Source organism: Cheilinus undulatus, linkage group 19, assembly GCF_018320785.1.
Source record: "Cheilinus undulatus linkage group 19, ASM1832078v1, whole genome shotgun sequence".
Classification (NCBI taxonomy): Eukaryota; Metazoa; Chordata; class Actinopteri; order Labriformes; family Labridae; genus Cheilinus; species Cheilinus undulatus.
The window spans coordinates 40,506,786-40,525,394 of NC_054883.1; the positions used below are offsets into that span (position 1 = coordinate 40,506,786).

The 18,609-nt window shown below is 36.9% G+C and overlaps 1 protein-coding gene across 1 annotated transcript; it reads right to left on the minus strand.

The window, feature by feature from the left end:
* Positions 1-2,018: 2,018 nt before the first annotated feature.
* LOC121527011 (inositol monophosphatase 1-like) lies at positions 2,019-13,230 on the minus strand. Its single transcript, XM_041813651.1, has 9 exons — positions 13,082-13,230; positions 5,972-6,053; positions 5,749-5,888; positions 5,539-5,643; positions 5,358-5,403; positions 5,167-5,275; positions 2,827-2,935; positions 2,331-2,482; positions 2,019-2,210 (listed from the first exon to the last, which is right to left on the minus strand). Exons 2-9 carry the CDS (start codon positions 6,032-6,034, stop codon positions 2,080-2,082), a joined length of 855 nt encoding a protein of 284 aa, XP_041669585.1. The 5' UTR covers positions 6,035-6,053; positions 13,082-13,230; the 3' UTR covers positions 2,019-2,079.
* Between the last annotated feature and the right edge of the window lie 5,379 nt (positions 13,231-18,609).

Genomic DNA, 18,609 nt, shown 5'->3' on the forward strand with positions numbered 1-18,609 from the left:
TCTGACATGACCTTCAGTCGTCCGGCGAAACCATGGGTGAGACTGACGGTGAGTCTGTGAGCACCAACAGCGTGTCCATGCGCCATGATAGTCCACAAGCAGTATATAACCGGGGTTGGTCAAAACACCGCGAATAGTGACAAAGGTAGGGCCAGCCATGTTAGAAGCCGTGGGAGAAAACGCACTTCCAACAGCAGTGGACGCCGCCTGGTGATGTTAGAACATGCAAATTAGATGAGTGAATTTACCCCATCACAAATTTTGAGTCATACTGGGGATTTTTCTCATTTACAGTATGCCTTTATCTCTAACCACTCTCAAGCTACAGCCTTTTGAAATCTTGATATCAAAATTGAATATTTTCTTGAAAAAACTCTGGCACCCAAAGAGTTAATGCCAGTCCCCTGACTGTTGTAAGGTTAGGTGATAAAACATGGAGGTAATCATGCGCAAAACATCCTTTGGACAACCAGCCTTCTCTGTCACAGGAGCAAAACTCTGGAAAATCTACCCACCGAGCTGAAAATGCGACATAACTTTAAAGGTTTAACAACAGTATTAAATTACGGCTGAAGGAGCAACAATACTGTTCCCACATGTAAAACACATGCTTGTATACATTTTTATCTGAAGGAACCATCTCTGATACAGCTTTGCTTTTACTGGACGTGTATTTTATCTGTCTTGGATATTTTAACACTGATATATTTGCTAATGTACTGTGTTTCAGGTAGCTCTGTTATTTTCAAATTTTTCCCTTTTTTACAACTCTAATCTTTAAAAGCCTCCCATGGACAGGTGTTGAAAATTAGCACTTGTGTGTGATTAGATATCACAGCATCATTAGCTGGGTTTCCATTACAGTTTTTCTCAAAATAAAAGCGTTATTTCTTAAATTTCGATTAAGTACAATTGCTCTTTTAATGCGTTTCTATTTAAGGGAGTTTTGGGCATAGGCCTTGCAAATCTCATAAAATCTCATCTCGCGTGAATCCGCTGCAGGGAAGCTTGACGCTCAAGTGGTACGGTTTTGGTTACATCTACGGTTGCCTTGATAATTTTGAACCAAAGACGAAGGCAACGGATGATAGTTCAGAGGTAAAGTCCGTATGTATGGCAAAAGCCACATATAAGGGTAGAAGTATGTTGTTAAGATAAGTCTCTTCTCTTCTTCTGTCTACACGTACCTTGCCATGTTGTCTCGGAGTGACTGGTCATGTGACACCGTAAGTCATGTCCCGTGACTTGTAAATGCAGAAAAAGGGTTTCCATTGCACTTTTGCGTTATATTTCTATATTGAAACGCCTGAAAAACCTCCTCATGAAAGCATAAAGAACTTTTTAGCAATATTTTAGGGTTTTTTCAAAATTCAGGTGTTACCATTACCAGTTTTTTTTTTTTTTTTTGGCGCTATTTCGATTTTGCACATTTCAAGTGTAATGAAACCCAGCTAATGTTACTGTGTGTCTATGTCAAATAAATGCTATATAAAGATAAATGCTCCTGTCCCAACTTTTCTGGAACATGTTGCAATCATGTTCCATTATCTACTGGAAATATGCATGTGCATATTTCCAGTAGATAATGAATAAAGTTTATCAGTTTGAACATTAAGTACCTTGTCTTTGTGCTGCATAAAGGTTCAAAAGATTATCGCCAGTTTATTCACATTTTACACAATGTCCTAACTTTTTAGAATTAGGACTTGTATAAGTATTATATAAACATATGGTATTTTTAAATCAAAATAGCCCCTGTAAAGCAAGAGAAGAAAAAAAAAACCCAAGGGGTTTCTAAATTTCCTAACATTTAGGAATTTATTGGTTTCAAAGGTAAAAATGCAGATAAAAGCTATGAATGTAAATCTGTTTGGAGCTTCTGTAGATTTCCACTGATACGCCTAAATAAAATAAATGAACAGTAATCAGACCTAAGGATCAGTTAAATTATGAATGGGGGTCTAACTAGGTCCAGTCAGTAAAACACACCAGGAATAAAAATAAAGAGGCGATTGTAGCACATAAACTTTATTATTAACACACAACAACATAGTGGAGTTTTCCGCTCGTCCTCACTTTTTAATTTGACTTCTGAACCACGGCGTCGTCCCTCTCTGCATCGAACACTTCAATTTCCTTGATGATCCTCTTAGCGATCGTCTCGTTGTTCGCTGAAACCATCCTCCGAGACATCAAGTCAAACGGTCCGCCTAAATTATCAAATACAGCCTTAATTAAGAGCAGTTTCACTTAGAAAAAGTGTTGTGATTTATGATTGCATCCCTTTCATTCGTGCCTTTTCTTTGATGAGAGTCTGAAATCATACCCACCATCAACATCCAGGAGTACTCCTCCAGCTTCTTTCACTATAACTGCTCCTGCAGCGATGTCCCAGCAGTGGATCCCAATCTCAAAGAAGGCCTCCACCGCCCCACACGCCACCAAACACATGTTAGTGGCAGCAGTTCCTGACCCACGGAGCCTTTAAGGATTAGGAGATGAATGAAAGTAGGATAGATCTTCACATAAAACACAACAACAAGGGTCTATTTCCATGGCATTAAAAGTTTTATTATGGTTAGTTCAGGCCAGATTGGGGACTTTATTTTGACCTCCCCAAAATTTATTTTAAGTCTTTTTTTATTTAACATTACATATTTTTTTTTTATTGGAATTACTTTGTAAAAATCTGCTTTCACTGATACTAAAGAAGTATTTTGTATTATTTTTTAAATCAAAACAGCCAAGTTATGCTGATGATTTATTTATAAAACCAATAAAAGGGTCAAACATCCAAGGGGGTGAATACTTCTTAAAGACACTTACCCATGCACTGGGATGCAGAGGATCCTCTGCATGGTGGAGAAGATCTTTTTTACTTTCTCTGGGCTCCTGTCGGTTCCATGTTCAGAGATGATGATGGACTTTTTGATTTCTGCAAAGATGGCATGTTAACATCGAAAGTATTAAAAGGCTGTAAAGGAACTTACACAGAACAGGTCAAAAGTCTTTTTTTAACCTTGTTAGACCAAAATATTAAATTTCAGGGGTGTCAAACTCAAGGCCCGGGGCCAAATCTGGCCCGTGGTACAGTAACAAAGCAAGATGATAGCATATTTCCATTATAAGTGACCCTCCAGTATGAGGTCTGCAGATTTCCTCCAGTATAAAAATGTAAAATTAACCTTGATGATTTAAAATATCCTTGTTGAAGTCACCAAAATCTGAAAGAGTGAACACTGAAAATCAAAAGATAAAAAAACAGGAATGTTGGAAAAGAAAATTTGTGTTTTCATTTCAAATTTTCAATTTTGCATCTCAAAATTATGACTCACATTTATGATTTTGACTTTTTATTACGTACTCCGACCTTTAAATTCATATTTTTTTACTTTTTATATAATATGTTCACCTTCAGGTCAGGGCTGAATGATTTACGAAAATAATCTAATTGCGATTTTTTTTTTACCAAATATTGCAATTTTAAAGGGACAATGTGTAGAATTTGGCATTTTAGCGACATCTAGCTTTCAGATTTCAGAATGAGCCGATATGTTACCAAAACGTCACATCACTAGGCGACGAGAGCCTGTGAAGACCAAAAAGGATCGTGAGCCAGACATCATTTACAGCAGTGACGAGGTGAGGGTTTATTCATTCCTTTTTGTAACCATTATTTTTATAGATTATAGGTCAGTCTTCTTCTCCACCTGCCTTCCAGGTAGCTTTCAGGACCGGCGGGCAGGTTCGTATTTAAAAATCGCGTTTCGCTCTTTCTGTCCCCAAAACGTTGCCGTAGACAACATGGCGGTTCAATATGGCAGCCTCCGTGGGGGCGACCCGCGGTAATGTAAATTTATAAAGCTTTTTTCTAATTTTGTAAAAAGAAAACGAAAGTTTAAAGGGGATGATTGTGCACTTCTTTTAACATACTTCACATAGATATATAAACATTATATCCCATGTACACCGTTTCTGTTTGGCGAAATGCAGCCAAATTCTACACATTGTACCTTTAATATGTGATTTTTTCTTAAGTTCCTCGTCTTGTGCATTTCACAACAAAAACAAGCAATAATTCATTCTATACTATAACTGACACAATATTAAAGTAGGGAAGAACATTTTTTAAAAAATATCTAATTTTGATGATTTTTTCTTACTCATTTTGCAAATTTCATATGAACTGTTGTATCAAAGAAAATGGTAATTTTTTATGCAACTCTCATATTTAATAAGAAAAACATACAAAAATGAAGAAAATAGGATGTTTTTGCACACTTTCCTTAAAATATGGCACAACAATGACTGCATGGTATATAATGCATAGCATCGCTGCTGCAAAAACATGTCTAAACTGGTATTTGACACAAATTTCAGGTCCAAGAAATATTGCACCTGCTGCGATTTTAGAATTGTAGCAGGCCATATTGCGATTTGATCTAATTTGCGATTAATTGCCCAGCCCTTCTTCAGATTCACAGTTTCAAATTGTAAGTCATATTTTGACCTTTTTAACACATTATTTCATATTTTCCTCATATTTCGACCATTTAAACCCCTAGATTTAGCTGTTATCCTGTATTTTTACCTGTTAGCTTCACAATTTAAAATTTCAACTCATATTTTGACTTTTAAAAGTCATGATTTCGAATTTTATCTCACATTTTGACTTTCCAAACTCATGAATTTGACTTTTGCCTTTTAAACACATTTTTTCCATTTTTATGTTTTGTTTTGACTTTTTATCTCACTTTTTAAAATAATTTTCTTCAGCTTTAAAATCATTGTTTTGACTGTTTCACATTTCAAAATGATTTACTATTAGTATTTTTTTCCCCCAATTTTATCACTGGTGAAAATGAGGTAGACAGTTTATGATTAAATGTTGACCCTGTTAGGGTCTAGGTCAGACCTAAATCAAGAATCCGGCCCCTCCTTTGAGTGAGTTTGACACCCCTGGCATATGTGAACACATTACCAGTAATTTCTGAGAGAAATATGTGACTTTTGTGTGAAGTTCTGACTTCATATCTGTCCAATCTTGTATAATTTGACAAGCAAAACACATCAGTTAATGTCCTTGTTTCAGTTTAAATTGAATATGTGAAATCATCTGAAGATTATTGAGAATACTGACATGTACTGGAGTGAATAAAGTGTTACCTGCTACATCTGACACGGTGATTTTTTCATCGTCACAGTAAGCTCCCTGTCCCCTCCTCGCTTTGTACATTTTGTCTTCCAAGCAGCTGTAGATCACGCCAAACTCCAACTGAAACAGACTCTTCGTCAGCTTTTGTGTACAAAGTTTGGATGAACTTCTCTAACTTAAAGTGAAACTCTTCATCACATACCTCCTTATTGACAGCAAACGCAATGGACACAGCCACAAAGGGGAATCTGTGAATAAAGAGTTTCATGTACATCAGATTGGAGAGCATCGTTGGTATTGTACTGGTTGCATGAACATTTTCACATTTTAACATTCTGAAAGGACCAAAATAAAGTTAATTTAAAAAAGCAACTGTGTGTTACCCATGCACGAAGTTTGTGGTGCCGTCCACGGGGTCGATGATCCACGTTGGCGCATCCGTTAAGATGCATGGCTGCCCCTTTGCGACCGACTCCTCTCCAATGAATCTGCAGCACAGATCACAGATTAACATCCGGATTATGGTGACGTGATTTGTTCTAATTCAAACAGTGTTAACACCAAGCATTCATACAGTTGTGAGCATGTCTTACTTGTGCGTGCCTTCTCCAAACTCCTTTTTAAGAGCCCCGATGATGATTTTCTCCACCCTCTCGTCAGTCTGAGTGACGAGGTCTACAGTTGTGCTCTTCGTGCAGACTCTTATCTCGCTCTCTCCAGCTTTCCTAATCACCTAAAAAAGACATTTTTTTTCAGATTTAACCTCATGTTGCATTAGGGATGAAATAGGATGATTTGTGGAGTAGGTCTACGTACCGCTCCAGCTTCTCTTGCCACTTTAACAGCAATGTCGTACGCACTTTGCCATGGGTCTTCCATTCTGTCTATAGGGGGGTTACTGAGAAGGAACAGCAAAATAAAACAGGCTGTTAACGGCACAGAAATCTCTAGCAAAGCTTTTCCCTTTCATTAGGATACAATAACATGCAATTAATATTCATTTTATTCAGGGGTGTCAAACTCAAGGCCTGGGGGCCAAATCTGGCCTGTGGTACAGTTATATTCGGCCCACCATATTATATGACATTTTTATTAGAACTGGCCCACCAGTATGAGGTCTGCAGATTCCCTCCAGTATAAAAATGTAAACTTAACCTGGATGATTTATAACATCCTTGCTGGGTCACAAAAATAATTTGATAAAAAGTCAGGATTGTAAGAAAAATTTGTGTTTTCTTTACATTTTCAATTTTGCATCTCAGAATTATGACTAAAAGTTATGGTTTTGACTTTTTATTTCATATTTTAAACTTTACCTCTTATAAATTAGACTTTTTATCTCATATTTGTACCTTTCAGATTCATAATTTTATATTAAATCCTAGTTTGACCTTTTTCAACTCTTAACTGACTTTTTTCTCGTATTTTTACCTTTAAAACTCATAATTTTTAACATTGTTTCATATTTTGACTTTGAAAACTCATGAATTTGAAATTTAATCTCCTATTTTGACATTTTAATTTAACGATTTTGATATCTCACATTTTGTTGTTAGATACAATGATTTTGAATTTTATCTCAGTTTTGCTGACCATTCCAACTCCTAAAGTGACTTTTAGCTCATTTTTTTTAACCTTTGAAACTCATGATTTTAAATTTTATCGCATGTTTTGACCTTTAAAAACTCCTAATTTTGACTTTTATCTTGTTGTTTTACCTTTAAAACTTATGATTTTTAACACTGTTTCATATTTTGACTTTGAACACTCATGAATTTGAAATTTAATCTCATATTTTGATATTTTAATTTCACAATTTTGATATTTATCACATATTTTGATTGTTACATATCATGAACTTGATTTTTCTCACAGTTTTGCTGACCATTTCAACTCCTAACTTTGACTTTTAGCTCATTTTTTGTTCTTTAAAACTCATGATTTCTACTTTTATATCATATTTTGACTTAAAAATCATGGTTTCAGAATTCTATCCCATACTTTGCCTTTTAAAAACATTATTTTGACTTTAAATGTCATGTTTTTACCTTTAAAACTTGTAAGTTTGACTTTTTATCTCAGATTGACAGTCATTGGTTAAATCTTGACCCTGTTAGGCCCTCAGGTTAGACTTGAATCCAGAATCCGGCCCTTGCTGTGATTGAGTTTGACACCCCTGGTTTAAACCGTATAGAGCTGTTTCACAACAGAGGAATGTATGAGCTAACACGCCGTCCCTGTTAAACAACACCAGACCTGCTTGGCACACTTCCTTTACAAAACAGCGAGTGATGAAACATTTCCACAGCCGTCTGCCCTGCAGTACTCTTTATTATAACTACAAGTTTGAGACGAGTCAAATTCAGTCATGACTAAGAAATATCCATCAGCATGGGCGTATGTTTATCTTTAAAGGTGGAGCAGTACATGAAGCTAGAGTTCTCCACTAACAGCAGACAAGATAAAACATGCAAAGGTAATTCGCTGCATCTTTAGTGAAGTTTAGAGATCTACTTTTCATACTGTTGATCATTTGTGCTTTTAGATACATCTTTACATACATCTTTTGTTTTATTTATAGTGTTCATTGTCTTTGTCCTTCATTTAGCTGATGCCTGTCCTTGAGAGAGTGCAGTCAGAGTATTGGCATGGTTTCCAATCCTGTGCATTTGTGTAGTTTTCATATTAATCTTATCAGGGCCAGAGCTGATAACATTCCTGCAAACAAGCTGCTCATGTCGGGGCTTAAACATCTGCCCAAACTCACCAAACCTTCCCAGAATTGTCCCCCAGTGGAAATTGTTGTATTTTGGTGAAATCATGCAAAATCATTGCAAGGTTGACCCAAATGTGAGATAGGGGACTGGGTAAGAGCAAGATGCATGGAAACTGGCATTCATATGTTTGTTCTAGATAAATAAAAGTTTCTTGGGGCCATCCTCTAAAATGTACAATTCAAAGTTCAATTTTTGCATTTCTCACCCATGGACTGGTTGCACATTTTGACAAACTTGTCTGAAGAATTTTGTTGGATTGACTCCAGGTTTGCTAAAACATGACAACCAAGGGATCTAAAGTTATCAAAAGGTTTTTGCCATAGGGCAGGGCCACAATAGGGGCCAAGACTAGCACTACTTTTAGTTCGTTTTTTTGTAGTAAAATTCACCAATAATGCCATACAGCTTTATAATGCTTATGTCAGTCATCACCAGACTTCACAGACATGATCACACGTTGGTCCCCCATACATCCATGCATCAAAATCATTACTTTGCCACAGCGCCCCCTTCTGAACATTTCCTTTTTTGATCTGGACCTGAAATAACATTTAGCCCCCACACACCATTCAGCTTTGGCTTATGATCTTTGTTCTGCATATGGGTCATCATCAGACCTACAAAAAAGCGTCTTGGACCCATGCCTAAATCTCCACAGGAAGTCCACCAGGTTCATCTTTATTTCAAAATAAGACATTTTTGACAGTGCCAACTGGCTTAAACCTGTTCTAACCCTTATGTACATCATTCTGTGTTCTCAAATGTTCTCAGGCAACACAATCGTATCACACTGAACACACCCACAGGCAAACATCTCATCATAGTGGCCTCTATTGGTGGCAGGAAGTGACACAAATGGGCTATTTTTTTTTTTATTATTTTGCTTCATGTACTGAACACACCAAGCTCTGATTTTAAGAGAACAGCCTCAATTTTTTGTCCTCAACACATGTTTCATTAAAAGATGTGTCAATGGTGATGTGAGCATTTGGATATCTCGCCAAATTGACAGGAAGTTCACACAATTCTCATATGCCATATCTGATTTCATTCATATTTCACATGTATTTTATATGATTAAAAAAAAAAATCAGTCCTGCCTGGGTCACACCTACATATTAGCATCATACTGTCACCTAGTGTTGAAAGCCTGTACTACCTCATATATAAACATGCTCATTATTATTTTATCTGCTCTCTCTGCTGTGTGGAAGCATGCTGCACAGTTTACTAACACCCAGCGGTAGCTTTACTTCGGTGTTTGCCACACACCTCAGGATGCACTGGGGTGCGAGGGCCCTTCAGTGCTGCTTGCAGCCTTAGTTTGGATTTTATATTTGGCAGTTTAATATGCAGATCACATTTTTGAAATGTCTCATAGAAGTTATATAATATATGCATAAATATATAATTATATTTATTCTTCCTTGCTGGAGATCTGAGTCTTGATATAAATTCTATAATTTAAATCTTTGGTTTTTCATTATTGCTCTAGGTTTAGAACACCCGTGGTGCAGTTATACCCGGCCCAAAAGATCATATGATATTTTTTATTCGAACTGGCCCACCAGTATGAGGTCTGCAGATTCCCTCCAGTATAAAAATGTAAACTTAACCTGGATGATTTATAACATCCTTGCTGAGTCATAAGAATTAGAAAAAGTTTGCAGTGAAAATAATTTGATAAAAAGTAAGAAACATAGGAGAAATTTGTGTTTTCTTTATATTTTCGATTTCACATCTGACAGTTATGACTAAATGTTATTGTTTTGACTTTTTATTTCATATTTTTACCTTTTAGATTCACAATTTTACATTTTAAATCCAATTTTGTCCTTTTAAAGTCACGATTTTGACTTTCATCTCATGGTTTGACCTTCAACAACTCCTATTTTTGACTGTTACCTTGTTTTTTACCTTTAAAACTTATGGTTTTGAATTTTATTTCATATTTTGACTTATAAAACTCATGCATTTGAAATTGAATCTCATATTTTGACATTTTAAACTCACATTTTTGATATTTATCTCACATTTTGATTTTTAAATATCATGATTTTGATTTTTTTTTCTCAGTTTTGTTAACATTTGAACTCCTAACTTTCAGTTTTATCTGATATTTTGATTGTTTTGATTATTAAATATGATTTTGATGTTTATCTCAGTTTTGATGACAATTTCAATTCCTAACTTTAACTTTTTGCTCATTTTTAACCTTTAAAATTCATGATTTTGACTTCTATATCGTATTTTGATGTAAAAAACATGTTTTTAGAAGTCTATCTCATACTTTGCCTTTTAAAAACATTATTTTGACTTAAATGTCATGTTTTGTACCTTTAAAACCCCTAAATTTGAGTTTTGACCTCAGATTTTGAGTTTTTAACTTATCATGTTGACCTAATCTCAAAGTCATTTAGGTTGACAGTCAATGGTTAAATTTTGACCCTGTTAGGCCCTCAGGTTAGACCCAAATTCAGAATCCAGCCCCTGCTGTGATTGAGTTTGACACCCCTGGTTTATATTATATCATTTTCATCTTATAACAGGCTGCACAGTGCAGTGGTCATCATTGTCGCCTCTCAGCAAGAAGGTTCTGGTTCAAATCCATATGAAAGTGAAGACCAGTCTATGCTGTGCCCCGCCTCTCACCCAACAAGAGTTGTGATTGGCTTCAGCCCCTCTTAAAATATACACTGTGGAAAACTCCATTCAGGGTGAAGATTATTAGAAGCGTGTTTATTTGTAGACAGAGAAACTGTCTTTAACATCACACTGTGTTCTGCATTAACACTTTCATTCCAGCAGATGTCAAACTTGTTAAGGTGTTAACGATACCAACCAGACTTTTGACTTTTTCACGCTTCTGCAGTTGCTCTGTTGAAGAACACTGATGGACTACAGAGGTCACTGCAGCTTCATATAACACTCCAAAGACACACCCAGACTTAGGACCAGACTGGGATCAGATCCTTGCAGAGGATTGTCGTGAAACTTTTACTGTGGAGGCCATTGCTGCCTGTCTGAGTGAGCTACTGTTGACATGCTGTGATATACACTATAGTGCCAAAAGTATTTGCTCATCTGCCTTGACTCACATATAAATTTAAGTGACATCCCATTCTTAATCTACAGGGTTTAATATGACGTCGGTCCACCCTTTGCAGCTAGAACAGCTTCAACTCTTCTGGGAAGGCTTTCCACAAGGTTCAGGAGTGTGTTAATGGGACTTTTTGACCATTCTTCCAGAAGCTCATTTGTGAGGTCACACACTGATGTTGGACCAGAAGGCCTGGCTCTCAGTCTCCGCTCTAATTCATCCCAAAGGTGTTCTATGGGGTTGAGGTCAGGACTCTGTGCAGGCCAGTCAAGTCGATCCACACCAAACTCTCTCCTCCATGTCTTTATGGACCTTGCTTTGTGCACTGGTGCACAGTCATGTTGGAACAGGAAGGGGCCATCCCCAAACTGTTCCCACAAAGCTGGGAGCATGGAATTGTCCAAAATCTCTTGGTATGCTGAAGCATTCAGAGTTCCTTTGACTGGAACTAAGGGGCCAAGCCCAGCTCCTGAAAAACAAGCCCACACCATAATCCCCCCTCCACCAAACTTTACACTTGGCACAATGCAGTCAGACAAGTACCGTTCTCCTGGCAACCACCAAACCCAGACTGGTCCATCAGATTGCCAGATGGAGAAGTGCGATTGAACGTGTCTCCACTGCTCTAGAGTCCAGTGGCGGTGTGCTCCATAGCAGTGGTTCTCAAATGGTGTGCCTTGGGGATCTGACTGGGCCGCTGAAAAAAACAGTGAATGGGTCCTCCCCAGCTGTGATTTATTATTGACATCAGTGTGTGGGATGATCAGTAGCATTGGTGCTAGCATCCTGGCTAACAGTTACCTCATTTGGCAAGCTATTATTGAGTTGAAATTGGTGTTGAAATTATTAATTCATGCTACTTTTAATCAAGTTAACCAATTTTTCTACCCTTTTACCACTTATTTGACAACTTAAACCATTTTTGCTGCTCTTTTGCAATAGTGCAACTTTTTAAGAATAGTTTGGACCCATTTTTTCAACTTTTTTGGAACTTTTTGCCACATTTAACCCAGTTTTGCTACTTTTTTGCTGGTTTTTGCCTACTTTTGCTATTATTTGGAGATTTTGTGCCATTTTGTTCATTTCTTTTAACCCCTTTTTACCACCTTTTAGCAACTTTAACCATTTTTTTTGCCACTCTTCTGCTACTTGTAACCTATTTTGCCACCTTTTTGACACTGTCAACCCATTTTTGCCAACGTCTTGCCAATTTTCACTCACTTTGCCTTTCTTTGGCCACTTTGTGACCAAGTTTGCCTATTTTTTAAAATCTCTTTTAACCCATTTTTACCACCTTTATACAACATTTAACCCTTTTTTGCCACTTATAACCCATTGTTGCCACCTTTTTGACACTTTCAACATGTTTTTGCCACTTCTAACCCATATTTTGGCCCCTTATGCCAATTGTTTGATTTTTATTGATTTTTATTTTGTCTTGCTACCACCTTTTGCCACCCCCTGTTGGCTGGGCCCCAGAAACCTCTCCCTTTTGTCCCCCCTCATGCGCCATCTTGACTGTCTATTTTGTGTTGACATGAATATGGTTTTTCCTTGATATTTTGGTTTAACCTTAGGTGTGGCTTTGTTTAAAAAGCCCTGTTTAAAGTTTAAGATCTGTTTAAAGTTTGAAAACCACTGCTCTACACCACTGCATCCGATGCTTTGCATTGCACTTGGTGATGCATGGCCTGGATGCCATACATCAGCATACATGTTTTTTTCCCCCCATGAAACAGCACTGACTTCTTGCAGTCAAACTGGCAGTAAAGGGTTAATATCTCCCAAATTATTTTTAGAACTTTTTTGTCAACAAACGGCTCATTAGGATAGTAGATTTATGCAGATTAAACCCTAGGTCCTTCAAAAATGAAAGTTAAATTCAAAATTGATCAACCTTCCTACTAAAAATCATGCCATTTGCAGCAACACAGACAAATAATCACAAAATAAAAGAGAGTGATACCAGAGGGTTAAAGCAACATTCGCTCCTCATGAAGTTTGAATAGTTTTTAAAAAATGAGGTTTAAAAATAAGAGCAAACTTTACCTTTAGGGTTCCAGATGAAGCTGTCAGAAGTAGCTCCTTGCTGCTGGTGCACCGTCTCTACAAGTCGCCTCATTGGAGGGATGAGGCAACCTTAAAAAGCTGGCATGACAGAGTGGGAAAAGTACTAGCCCCACCCTCGTGTTTCTTCATAGTGACATGAAAAAGAAACATCCTGTGCTCAGGAAGACTTGCAACAACATGATGATACACTTACTGTACAGCTAATGCATCGAGAATCTACAGACGGATAAAGAGGTGGAAAATTTCAGACTAATCCCAGTCTGCTTGGACTTTACTGAACAATGTGGAGATGTCACTTACAGACACACCCTGCTGTTTGGACTACTGTGTCATAGATGTAACATGCAGCAGATTGCATGGCTGCTTTTTTCATGCAGAAAGTGCAGAAAAGAAGACAGCTCCTAACACGTCAGCTCATGAACCTTTCTCTCATAAATCAGTTTTTGTTGAGGTTGAGTCTTTCATATGCCAGCAGATGTTTCAGCTTCTGGCTGACTTTAAACACAAGATTAGACATGACAAACAAAGCTACAGTCAGTTTAATATTTCCTGACAGTTTCACAGCTATAGAGCTTCTCCCCTGCGTCCTTTTATTGTATTCTACTGGTAGAAATCGTTTCTAAGGTCCCCTGGTGAGTCAGAGTCGATTCTGTGTATTTACATGCCCCTTCTCACCGCGCCTGCTCAGAGATGCATTGAAAAAGTCAAACATAGCAGTCTGTCTCTGCGTTTTCCTACTATCTGCTGTCACTGTGAATTATTCGTTCACAGAGCTTTTTCATATCTGGATTCTTGCAGCTGATAATCACAATGTTTTGTTTGATTGAGGACGTTAAATCAGGACGTTTGGATGGAGTAGCAACCTCATTAGGATGAAATGTATCACAGTATTGATGCAGTTTTACCAGGCAAAGGTGGGCAATAGTCTACAACAGAGGTGTCAAACTCAAGGCCCTGGTGCAGTTATACCTGGCCCACCAGATCATATGATATTTTTATTAGAACTGGCCCACCAGTATGAGGTCTGCAGATTTCCTCCAGTATAAAAATGTAAACTTAACCTGGATGATTTATAACATCCTTGCTGAGTCATCAAATTGACTACAGGTTATGGGTTTGACTTTTTATTTCATATTTTAACCTTTACATCTCATAACTTTGACTTTTTATCTCATATTTTGACCTTTTAGATTCATAATTTACATTTTAAATCCTATTTCAACCTTATAAGTCATGATTTTGACTTTCATCTCGTGGTTTTAGCTTTTTCAACTACTAACTTTGACTTTTATCTTGGTTTTTTACCCTTAAAACGTATGATTTTGAATTTTATCTCACATTTTGACTTTTAAAACTCATGAATTTTAAATTTAATCTCATATTTTGATATTTTAAACTCATGATTTCGACATTTATCTCACATTTTGATTGTTAGATATCATGATTTTGGTGTTTATCTCAGTTTTGCTAACATTTCAACTCCTAACTTTAACTTTTAGCTCATTTTTTACCTTAAAAACTCATGATTTTGACTTTCATATCATATTTAGACTTAAAAATCATGGTTTCAGAATTCTATCTCATACTTTTTCTTTTAAAAACATTATTTTGACTTTAAATGTCATGTTTTTACCTTTAAAACTTGTAAGTTTGACTTTTTATCTCAGGTTTTGAGTTTTTAACTTATCATGTTGACCTTCTAATCTCAAAATCATTTAGGTTGACAGTCAGTGGTTAAATCTTGACCCTGTACAGCCCTCAGGTTAGACCCAAATTCAGAATCCAGCCCCTGCAGTGATTGAGTTTGACACCCCTGACCTACGGCCTTGTACTCTTAATATACAGTCATTAGGTGTGCATTAAATAACATTTAATGACTCTGTGTTATGACTAAAAATACCTCAAGTTATTAAAAGTCTATTAAAAATAGAAATATGAGGCCAAGTGTGAATAAAATAGCATCAAATAGATTTTGATTTTCCAAGAAAGTCTTCAGGGAAAAAGTCTGAGGACAATAAAAGCAAAATCCAACGCCCTAAAAGCGCCTTCAAATGTCTTCATATGAAACACATTATAACTAGGTAGAACCTTAATGACAGTGTGGATCAACTAGTTTTTAGTTATTGTGTTGCCTTTCTCTCTACTCTCTTTCTGCATCTTCCTCTTCCCTTTAGTTCCTGCATTTCCCCCACGTGTTCGTCACTTACCTCTCGTCTTTTTCTGCGTCTCACTCTTGTTTTTTTTTGCATTTCCGTGTTCTTTTTGCATCTCCCTTTTCTATTTTTCTTCCTCCATCTCCATTTCCTGCATTCACAACCTTTTTCTGCATCTCTGTCTTCTCTTTATTCCAGCATGGCAGTTTCATCTTTCTGCATCCCACTCCTATCTTTTTCTGCATGCGTCTCTTCTCTTTATTTGTTATTTTTAGGGGTCTTCCCCCAGAACATTTTCAATGAAGTAGATGCCATTTCCTGTATTCTAGTGCATTTTAACACCACATTAGCACCAGATAATCCAAACTGGTTCTGTGAGATATAGTTCTGGCTCAATATAGATCAAAAAGGGCCAAACATAAAAGTCAATGCAACAGTAGTGTTTCATAGTATTTCTTGGTCCTAACGGTCTTCTGGAGTTTAATGTGTTTTCTTCACCCAAGAGAGCAGTTTAGTGTGTTTTGCCAATGAGGAGGGTACTTAAACACACCTTTTTGCCACATAAGTGTGCAGTTTATCATGTTTTAACCAGCCAAGGAGGCAGTTTAGTGTGTTTTGCCAACCAAGAGGGCACTTTAGCACACGTTTTGGCTCTCAAGGGCACTTTAACGTGTGTTTTGGCTCCCAAGAGGGCGCTTTAGCACGTGTTTTGGCTCCAAAGGCACTTAAGACACGTTTTGGCTCCCAAGAGGGCACATGACATTGGTTGTTTTTTGGCAGTTACAAGATTGACTGATTGATTACTTGGTGGATGACTTTGGTGAAGAATGACTGCAATAAATGAAATTCATAATCTGTGCCAGAAAAATGAATATTATTGCCATAGTGATCCCGTATTTGTTTAATTTTACAAGTCAAACCTTATCTGGAGATGTTCAAATATTCCCATGAGGCGAGTTTGAGCTAATAACCCTGAGAGGAGATGAGCTTGATGAGCGCTGGTGTGTCTCGCTGAATCGTTCATTTCTTTTTCATGTGACCATCCACATTCCTTAATAAGAAAGAACTTGACTTTTATTTTGAAAGGGCTTCTTTTTAAAATTTGAAACCAGGAAAACTAATGTGTTGTTTTGGCCTGAGTGAGAAAAAGAGAAACCATATCATTGTTCCTTCTCCCAATCAGTCCTGTTTGATTTCCTGCACACTTTAGCTGTTTTAAAGCTACTTCACTATCACAGAAGTATACTCCAAATCAGTCCAGCAGCTCAGCTTTGAGGGTGTTGTCTCCAGATCTTCACTCGGCTTCTTGTAAAACAACCTAACGTTGTATTGCATACCTCCCTACCTTGCTGCAAGACTGATTATTCAATCAGTGGTAAACGCTGCATGTTGCAACAACATTACATAATGCCTTCTTGCTTGCAACCTTAAATGCACACACAGTGGTATGCAGCTCAGTTTAGTCTTAGAGGAACATTTAAAGACCACAAACATTTCTACGACTCCTATTCTAAACTGTTTTGCTGTGACATTTTCCAACTCTGAGTTATAACAGTAAAGTAACATGTGGGTTTAGTTCCACATGGTCTGATATTTCTGTCAGAATAAAAACAGAAGCAGCCAGAGTTTTTTTCTGTGGCTTGTACAGACATGACGATGATGATCATCATCACCAGGTCTTGCGTAAGTTTTATGTGTGTTGAAATACGTAAGTCTGCTTTTGCTATCTGATCTTGCCTGAGAAGTGACAGGAAGTTAAAACGCTGCATCTCAGGGGCATCAAACTCAATCCCAGCAGGGACCAGTATCTGGATTTAGGCCTAACCTGAGGGCTGAACAGGGTCAACATTCAACCAAAAACTGTCAACCTTATTTTCACCAGTAATGAATTATGGGAAATAAAAACAACTTAGCTCTGATGATAAAGGATTTTCAGATTTAAAAAAGTCAAATAATAAGTTTAAAGGCTCAGAATCTGAGGTAAAATGGCAAACTTATTAGTTCTAAAGGTCAGAACACAAAATTGAAAGAAAAATAGAACAGAAAATAATTTAAAAGGCAGAAATATGAGACTGAAAGTCAAAATAATGAATGTAAAAGATCAAAATATGAGACAAAATTCACAGTTGTGAATTTAAAAGTTGAAATATGAGAATATGAAATTCAAAGTTGTGAGTTTAAAAGGCCAAAATATGAGATAAATTCAAAATCATGAGTTTTAAAGCTCAAAATGTGAAATTAAATTCAAAATCATGAGTTTTAAAGCTTAAAATATGAAATAAAATTCAAAATCATGAGTGTTAAAGCTCAATATGTGAAATTACATTCAAAATCAGGAGTTTCAAAGCTCAAAATATGAGATAAAATTCAAAATCAAGAGTTTTAAAGCTAAAATTTGAGGTTAAATTCAATAACATGAGTTTCGAAGCTCAAAATACAGGGTGAAGTTGTTAATTGTGAAATTAAAATGTAAAATATGAGATGAAATTAAAAATTGTGAGTTTAAAAGTCCAAAATATGAGGGGAAAAGTATAAATCATGACTTAAAAGGTCACAACATGAGATAAAAGGCCAAAATTATGCATTGTAAAGGAAAAAATATGAAATAAAAATTCTAAATCCTGAGTTTATTGTAATTGTAAGATGCTAAATTGAAAATTAGAAATGAAAACACATTAATTTTATCTAATTGTTGACTCTTGACTCCAAATTTGATGACTTAAGGATATTTTTAACCATCAAGGTTTAGTTTACATTTTTATACTGGAGGAAATCTGCAGACCTCATACTGGTGGGCCAGTTAGAGTTAAAATGTGATATGATCTTGCGGGCCGGGTATAACTATACCATGGGCCGGATTTGGCCCCCGGGCCTTAAGTTTGACACCTCTGCTACATCCGATCCCCCTGAAGTGTCTGATATTGAACATCGTATGAGAGCACTTTCATTAAATAAAGATTAAGCAGGCAGAGAGGCATTGTCATCTAACTACAGAAGTTTAGGATTCACAGCCGTGCCGCTGAAGTAAACAGACGCCTCCCTGACTGTAACAGATCAGTATGTGGTATCACAAAGTCTGGATTTGTTTAAAGTTCTGTTTGACCGGGAGCAGCAGGAGAGCAGTTGTCACCCTGTTGTCCCTGTTGTGCACTAAATATAAGACACTCTCTAAAATGTTGGGAGGCAGGCTGAGGGAAGCGATGGGACAAGGAAAACAAATACATCAGTCCTGCTGTCAGCATGGCAGGTCCGTTATGAATAATTTATCCAGGATGACGGATGTTTTGGATGTTTGGTTCCCTGGAATCACAGCTGTAACTGAGGCCTGCCATCATGCTGAAGTTGCTGAAGGTC

What these genes read in the sequence shown, in the direction of transcription:
- LOC121527011 (XM_041813651.1), bottom strand. Translation starts at nt 6,034, where the DNA reads ATGGAAGACCCATGGCAAAGTGCGTACGACATTGCTGTTAAAGTGGCA. An exon ending in CGTTTGCTGTCAATAAGGAG is followed by an intron (nt 5,276 to 5,357) that starts GTATGTGATGAA and finishes AGTCTGTTTCAG; the next exon opens with TTGGAGTTTGGCGTGATCTA. An exon ending in CACCGTGTCAGATGTAGCAG is followed by an intron (nt 2,936 to 5,166) that starts GTAACACTTTAT and finishes CCATCTTTGCAG; the next exon opens with AAATCAAAAAGTCCATCATC.